A 9,271-nucleotide genomic window follows, 5' to 3' on the forward strand; every position below is an offset into this window, starting at 1 on the left:
CCCAGGTGCTAAACCAGAAATGGGCTGGCTCCTAAGCTTATATTCTTGCTTTTTCAAATAATGATACCAAGAGAACGAAGAAAAATTGATAGTATGAGTAAATTAGAAAGTTGCTTAAAAATGCATGATCTTTTTGAATTATGAAAGAAAAAATTTGGGTTTCATATCTCGTTAAGTAAAATTAACAAAATAAATTTAAAGAAAAATGTTATTAGATAAGAAGATATACAAGGATTAATGCAAATAAATATACATCAATCTCTATGTTTTATCCATGAGGTATACATCACCTTGGATACTGAATTCCATTCCATTTCTTCACACTCATCATATGATTTATACTGGACAAAACACACCCTTTTTCTCTTAAGCAGAAACCTTAAAAACATAATGAATCTCCTTAGCCTTTCTCTCTATCTCAGCATATTCATAATTATGCAGCAAATACCCTATGTAGGTCAATCTAAAGCATGTGATAATGATATTAGTACACATGTATTTCTGCTTTTATAGTGATAGTGAAACTGTTTATTAACTGTATGTTAAAGGAACAGTTTCCTTAAATTGTCTCTCCTTTAATCTGTTCCCAATGATCCATTTTACGTGCTGGGGTATATTAAATAGTTTACAAATAGCTCCTTTACCTTTATATCAGATTTTGAAATAGCTAATTTTGCCTGGGGTATCCCTACCTATAATAAAAATTTCTATATCTAAGTATAAGCTATAGAAAAGATGTATAAACACAGCCAGAAGAAGAAATTACACTCCCAATAGGAGGTAGGAGAGATAAGTAGTAAAATATTAATTTTCAGTTGTTCTCTCAAATATTGGGCTATGGTATATATACCAAAATAATATTAAGAAGCATGTGTGTGTACAGAAAGTGATAACATATGGAAATCTGATTTTCCCTGCAAAATTAAGGGAAAGCAATTTTAAAGTACACTGTTCCTTTAAGTTAAAGTGGCTTTACTAACTCAAAGTGGCGATTCTTGTAATGTTGACACGATACAGTGCACAAATAAAAAAAATACTTAAGCTGTATAATGTATAATCATTTGGCATTGTGGCTTTCATTACCTCTTACAACTCTAGCATTTATTAACCCATTGGTTCCTAGTATGGATATAGCTGTTAGCACTCAAATTGAAAATATTGTGCAACACTAATATAACCATTTATTTTCTTTTTTTTTGTTTGTGGGAACATCATATCTTTTTTTTCCCCAACAAAATTCCATGAAATCTATATCTGCTTTCAACCACCCACTAGAAAAAATGCTTTGCTCAGATCCTGTTTAACACAATTGTATTTTGCTCATTCGGTTCTGTCAGGAATTCACTATCTCAGTGCTTGATAAAGAAGCTTGACAGATCCTGCCTCTGCTTTTAAAATGGTAAGACAATTTTTTCTCAACATATTAATCAATTTTAAAGCTTTTGTTGTTTTATTTTATTACATCTATGTGAGGAGTGTTCAACCATGGAGCCACAGTGAAATATATATAAACAAAAACTTGAAAATACTATTAATTGTAACAAATTTATACTGTATTAATGTTAAACTCAGCAATGCTTTAGTATAAACTTTGGTTGAAACAATACCAGTATCAGCCTGGTACCATGGTACACAAGTTTATTCGAATTTTACATAACCCCTAAAAAATAAACATGCAAGATCTCATCAAATATTCACCTATATATCTTAAATTATTTATAGTGTTTATATTCACCACTGCTCTGTAGATGTTTTATGAGGAAAATTGTTATTTTAAGATCAAAGTACCAAGCAAGATACCTCAATGAGTCAAACACATAGGGATAGATTACAAGTGGAGCGCTATATTATTGCGCTCCCACCATCGAGCAAATTACAAGTAGCTGGTTATTGCTACTGCACAACAAAAATTAACCAGAGATCAGATCTCTGGTTAATTTTCTAAAAGTGCCCCAAATGCCCTTAAAATAGAGGGCATTATATTTTTTTATTACACAAATTTACCATTATTTTAAAATAAAAAAAACAACTGCACTAGGAAGTATTTTGGGAGTAAAGTTGGTGGTAGTGGGGTGTTAGATAAAACGGCACTGAAAAATGCCTTTACATTGTGGTCTATGGGAACTGTGTGGGAACAATGCAAATATATATATATATATATATGTTTATATACATATATGTGAATATACACATATTAACACATAAGTATGCATGTATTAATATACATATATATTTAGAAATACTTCCCATCGCTGTGCTACTTACCCCCTTCGTTGCGCGAGGTTGTGATGCCGTAGGAGCCTATGGAAGTGTGCTCTTATGAGCCTAATGCTTCCTCACAATGCGTTTACTTGTAATACCAGTGCATATTATCGTGCACTGGCATTATATAGCTATATTTAGCATTCCACTTGTAATCTAGCCCATAGTATATTCAGTTTAGAAGAATGGGTGGTCCTCAATTGTGCATTGGTGCTCCTACCTAGGTATGCTTTTCATCAACAAAAGATACCAAGAGAATGAAATAAATTTGATCTGAATTGTACAAGTAACCCTCTCTCATGAACGTTTAAAGGGGCAGTCTACATCAAAATTGTTATTGTTTAAAAAAATAGATAGCACTTTTACTACCCATTCCCCAGCTTTGCACAACAAACATTGTTATATTAATGTACTTTATAACATTTGAATCTCTTATCACATGCTTTTTTATTAGCTTTTCACAAGACAAGGCTAGTTCTTGTGGGCCATATAGATACCATTGTGCTCTCTCCTCTTGGAGATGTGGCTGAAACTGAACTTATTGGCTAAAATGCAAATCAGTAGATAATAAATAAATAGCCATGTGATAAGGGAGTTTTCAGAATAGTCATATGCCAGGTAATCACAGAGATATACAGAGAATGGGGGAAAAGAAATAAAGTATCAAATTAATATATAAATGATGCAGACTTTTTAAATTACAAAAAAATAATTAGAAAGAAAGAATATGAGAAATAGGAAACTCACACAGTTCAGTTGTTTATTAAAGGGACATGAAAACCAATTTTTTTCTTTCGTGCTTTAGAAAGGGCATGTAATTTTAAACAAGTTTCTAATTTACTTCTATTTTCTTATTTGCTTCATTCTCTTGATATTACTTGCTGAAAAGCATATCTAGATATGCTCAGTAGCTGCTGATTGGTTGCTGAACCTAGAGGCCTTGCATGATTGGCTCACACATGTGCATTGCTATTTCTTCAACAAAGGATATCTAAAGAATTGAGCAAATTAGATAATAGAAGTAAATTGGAAAGTTGTTTAAAATTGCATGCCCTATCTGAATCATGAAAGTTTAATTTTGACTAGACTGTCCCTTCAATAGTTCAAATCCAAGAACCAATTTTTAACTGAACATTCATATCACCACATAATTAAAGGAAAAAGTATTGCAGTTTCTAAGGGCAAATCAATTGTGCATTTCGTATTTAGCCCTGCAGTGGTGACTTTTCTATATGATGCCATAGGCTTGTATCTGGATGAACAAAGATCCTTATGATTTACCCATGATAACATATAGCCGCCACGATTTGCGGTGTTATCCTCTGGCAGAGGTGTTGTTCATCTCCAGTGTATTTGTGTAACATATATGTGTCATGTCATGTAAGAGTGCATTGATTTAGTATGGTAGCACTGCATAGATCCTCATTTGGATTACCAAGGTGACAGATTCCTACAGTAGGTGGGGTCACCTTCTGGTACAGGTGTTGCAGTTGCTTTTTAGCCTTTGTTTCTCTACATGTTATTAATGAGCTGGCCATGCTTTTAATTGTGTTTTTTTTGGTATGCTATTAATTTGTACTGTTTTTTATCTCTTGTGGCACCACTTGTGTGGTGATATATATATATATGAAATAAAGAAAAGAATTTTCAGCAGTCAGCCATAAGTGTATCGAAAAACGTGATGCTTTATTCCAGGATAAAACAACAGGACAAGCAGTAAAATATCAGAACATAGTCTGACCGGTTTCGGTCTCACTGACCGTAATCATAGACTAATACATAACATGTGTAACATACATTTAAATAGCATGTAACTTATCCTGACTTGCTAAAAACAAACAGTCAGAAATTTTAACTCCATATGTACTGACACCAATGAATCACACTTATTTAATGGATATACATATAAAGTTGTTAAACCATGTAAGCGAAAAGTGATAGAGAGGACAATAATAGACCCTTTAAACAAATGTCATATCATTACACATAGAATGTGCATGAATGTAGACAATTTATGTACAAAAAATATTTATAAAGAATATATATGTATATATTCTCATGTGGAACACCGAAACTTGCAAAAATAAAAGTATATTTAAGCAAATACATATATTCATGTTTATGCTTATAATTAGTTGGAGCAAGGATATATGTTAAGGCTTTAGGCAAAAATAATATGCTAATCTATATCTTATCCCTTACAGTGATAATGAATCATATGGGAAATAAATATAGAAATAATAAACATTAAATCTTAATGATGACAACACCTTACTATTCATTGGACTCATTTATAATTCTACATATTACTCTCGAAACATACATTAAGAAAAAGCAATATTAATAAATGTTTATACATCTCCAATTAAACTAGGTAATGAAGCACCCTAAGATAATGCTTGATCATCTTTGCCAGTAATTAATTATGTCGAACTCAGAATTGAAACCTAAGGGTAACAAGCTCTTCATTTTAAATATCCAATAAGTTTCCTGTTTGCACAAAATTGGAAATTTATGTCCACCTCTTGGAGGTTTCCTAATTTGTTCAATAGCTTGCCATCTCAATGTTTTAGTATTTTGATCATGCATTTCAATGAAATGTTTAGATAGCGCTGAACAGGTAACTTTATTAGATATGTAAGACAAATGCTCTTTAATGCGTTTGCCAACTTCCCTTGTGGTTCTTCCTAGGTACTGTTTCTGGCATAGACTACATTCCACCAAATAAATGATGTATGTACTCCTACAATTTATACATCCTTTAGTAGGAAATGTTTGTCCAGTAACAGTAGATTGGAATGTTTCACTGCTGCGAATGTGGTCGCAGGAGCCACAATTCTTTCTGCCGTATTTGAATATCCCATTATGATGTAACCAAGATCTAGTCACTTTTTTATCACTTCTTAGCATACTTGGTGCTAATATATTTCCCAAAGTGACATTTCTTCGGGGGACAAACATGCAACCCTTTTCTATAGTGTGTCTAAGGGACTTATCTCCCATAAGGAAAGGAAGATTTTTCTTGATTATGGTACAGACCGCATCATATTGATTGGAAAAAGACGTGATGAATTTAGGTTTACAATCATCTATTTGATTTGTTTTATTCTGTGTCCCTTTTGTTGTAAGTAAAACATCACGTTTTAATCCTTTAGTTTCAAAAAATGCCTTGTTGATAGTTTGTTTGGGATATCCCCTAACAATCATTCTATCTCTAAGTTGTTTACTTTCAGATAGAAAATCACTTTCAAGGGAACAATTTCGCTTAGCTCGTAGGAACTGGCTCTTAGCAATACCTTTAAATACATGTTTAGGGTGACTGGAATGGGCGTGTAAAAGACTATTATCTGAGATGGGCTTTCTATAAAGAGTGGAAATGATTTTTTCCACTCCCCACATCGCCAATCAAGGTAACATCTAAAAAAATTAACCCTGTCCCTATTCCATTCAGAAGTGAATGTTAGACCAACATTGTTAATGTTGATATTTGCAACAAAGTTACTTGCTTCTGATTCATCCGATGACCAGATGATAAGCAGGTCATCAATGAACCGCTGATATAATACAAAGTGATCAGTATTATCTCCATAGATGTGGGACCGCTCCCACCAACCCATAAATAGGTTGGCGTAAGAGGGGGCAAACTTTGCCCCCATGGCGGTCCCACGTCTCTGGAGGTAATATGTGTCTTGAAACACAAAAAAAAATTAAGTACGATGGGACTTGTGCTTTTAGGTTTAAGCCTGCATATTTGTGTCCTGTGATTTTATATGACCTATGTGGCTGCTTTTGTTTAATACAATTGTCTTAGATATTCAACATATATCTCTGCCCAATATTTTTAATATATATATATATATATATATATATATATATATATGACACAAAAAAATAAAAGAAATATGCCTACTAAATATTTAGTGTCGTGATTTACAAATTGATATGATATGCTGAAATATCTTTCTGTTTTGAGAGTGTATAATATTACTTTCTCATATTTCTTTCTAACTATGAAATTAATCACAGAGTTAATTAATATAACCATGTTGGCTGTACAAAACTGTTGAATGGGTAATCAAGGGATTATCTATCTTTTTAAACAATAACAATTTTGGAGTTGATTATCCCTTTCAGTGCACTCTATCTGCTTGCTGACATGACATATAGTGGAGTAAAATGTTATCATTTGCCTTTTTGATATCTTGAATGATATTTTTTGAATAAGTAGTATAAGGAGCTCCAGGCCGCACAAGAAAACAGAGAGAAGTGCAGTGATATATTGCTGCTGGTATATCACTACACTTCCCCAGGTGGGCTGTGTAAAAGAGCTCAGGGTTAACCATGGTACTGTCACTGTTGATAATTATAATAGGTTACCAATTGTTCAAAGTTATCTCTCTTCCATTTAACTACATTTAGATGCACCCTACAGTATGCTGTGACTTGTGTAGACCAGTGCCTATACAGTCTTTTTTTTTGTTATAGTAAAAAAAAAAAAAACTCAACCTAATCTTTCTGGTTTATTTTCCAGCTAAAGAAAACATTATTGAGAACTGTTGTATTTTACGCCTGGATTGATTTTCAGACTTGGTTTGCTTGGAGCTGCCCTGACACATGTTATTGTTTCAAGGAATTGAAGGTCTTCTGTTCAAATGAATCAATGACAGAAGTTCCCAAAGACATTCCGGTCCATGCCACTGAACTTCTGTTTTTGGAAACATCCATAGATATGTTAAACAACAACACCTTCAAGGAAAATAAAGACTTACAAAAATTAGTTTTTATGAACAATAAGATAAATGCTATAGAACTGGAAGCATTCTACTGGATTCCCCTCCTCACTGACCTGGAAATAACAGCCAACCCATTATCAAAGTTACAGGTTGGGATATTTAATAAACTGAAAGGACTGAAAAAACTTGTGATTACATACAATAAAATAAAGAAGATTCAGTGTGAGCTCTTTAAAGATACTCATAACTTAGAAAGCCTAGCTTTACAAGGAAACTATATCGCTAACATCTGCAGTGAAGCGTTCAGTCATTTAAATAATCTACTAGAACTGAACCTCGGCTCCAATCAAATTAAGACCTTATCAAATAAACTTTTTGAACATCTCCCAAAACTTAAAGTTCTCAAATTGAACAATAATGGAATATCTGAACTCAGTGATGGCACATTTGATACACTCGGGGAACTTACAGAGCTTTCCTTGAGCTGGAATAATTTAACCAGTATTCCATTTGATATTTTACAAAAGTTATTATCTTTAAAGAAATTAAATCTTATTGGTAACTCTCTTAAAGTAATAAAACATAAAACGTTATTCACTTTGTCTAACCTTACTATGCTTTGTCTAAATAAAAACCAGATAGAATATCTTTCTGTTGGAATTTTTGATGGACTTTCCAATTTGATTAGTCTATCATTGAATGGGAACAAGCTGCAGTCTATTCCCAGCACAATGTTTTCCAGTTTAATCAATCTTAATGAATTAGTACTATCTGATAATCAAATTAAAACTCTACAAAATAATGTTTTTCATGGCCTTACCGCTCTCAAGCACCTTTATCTTGAAAACAATAGTATAAGTTACATCGAGAATAATGTTTTTAATAATATGAGTCAACTTAACACACTCACACTTTATGACAATGAACTGACCATGCTTCCAGAAGGAATCTTGGATTCACTTTATAACCTGATTACTTTGTCACTCCATGGCAATCTATGGTTATGTGATTGTCCATTGTCATATCTTCTGAAATGGACAAAGGAGAACCAAGATTTTGTCCAGATTCCTGAATTCACCTGTGCAGGACCACCACATCTCAAGGGAAAAATGATCTCAATACTCAAAAAACAAGATTTGGGTTGTCAGCTTGCAAAAAACGTTCCTGAGTCAGGTTTACTCAAGATTCTTAAAGGAAATAACCCATTTAGTTCTAGTGATGAAAAAGATGTTCCCACCAACACTTGCTCCTATTTCTTAAATAATAATGGCAGTTTGTTCCTGTACTGTGAACTTATAGTTTGCAGCATGATGACTGTCAATGTTTCTATTCTGCAGGAGACAAATGCAATAACATTCACAAACATAACTAATAATAGCCAACCTCACTGTGAAATAACCAAAGTTAATGTCACCATCACAGTCACATAAAGTATCAATTCATTTGCCATATTTTAATATATTAGAAGATGAAAAGTAGTTTAACAGTATTAATTCACTGATCCCTCGACATTGCAAATTTTCCATAACTCCAAGAATTACTTAGTGGAAGGATGACACTTTTTTTTTTTTTTTTTTCAGTTAGAGAAATATCCCCACCTGGTCCTATAGAACTATATAAATTAATGTTTGACATGTGAAAGCAGAGAAAAGAGGCTGTCACACAATAACACATATTTTTCTAACTTTAAATTCCTTGACCTGAACAAGACAATATGCACTGCATGGTCCTTATACAGAAACAATGAATAGTATCATTGGATGAGATACTCATAGAATAATTCCTATTATTTCCCCTTTTTTTCTCTCTTCTTTCTTCTTCTCTTGGAGTATGAAACTTCTAATACTGTCAATGACTTAACTAGTATCTGTAATCGTCTTATTGTTGTTGCCTACATTCATTATGGTATATTTTCTCAATAAAATTACATTTAAAAATAAGAAAAAAGTAATATTATATCAATTCACAGTGCATTTTTTATAATTATTTGTTGGTTTATTAATTTGTTAAGAGGATATTGTTGATGAATTTGGAATGCACAAACATTATAACAATATTCATCTATTTGCAAACATTCTTGTAATCTAATTGCATTCACTCACTGAGCATGCTCATAAAGGTAATGGTAACATATATCACTGAGCAGGTGTAATGGGGGGGAGACTGCAGATGACATAGGACAATATCCTTCCTGTTTCAGTTGCACTCTAAGGGCTAGATTATGAGTAAAGCGGAAGTTTGTGCTCCTGTTTGCGCGTTAACCCTACTAGACTTTG

General features: G+C 32.9%; 1 protein-coding gene across 1 annotated transcript; it reads left to right on the plus strand.

Annotated features, from left to right (window-relative positions):
• Nucleotides 1-1,320: 1,320 nt before the first annotated feature.
• LOC128655406 (carboxypeptidase N subunit 2) lies at nucleotides 1,321-8,951 on the plus strand. Its single transcript, XM_053709040.1, has 2 exons — nucleotides 1,321-1,399; nucleotides 6,794-8,951. The coding sequence occupies exons 1-2, from the start codon at nucleotides 1,397-1,399 to the stop codon at nucleotides 8,423-8,425; spliced, it is 1,635 nt and encodes a 544-aa protein (XP_053565015.1). The 5' UTR covers nucleotides 1,321-1,396; the 3' UTR covers nucleotides 8,426-8,951.
• Nucleotides 8,952-9,271: the final 320 nt, after the last annotated feature.

Source organism: Bombina bombina, chromosome 4, assembly GCF_027579735.1.
Source record: "Bombina bombina isolate aBomBom1 chromosome 4, aBomBom1.pri, whole genome shotgun sequence".
In the NCBI taxonomy this organism is placed as follows: Eukaryota; Metazoa; Chordata; class Amphibia; order Anura; family Bombinatoridae; genus Bombina; species Bombina bombina.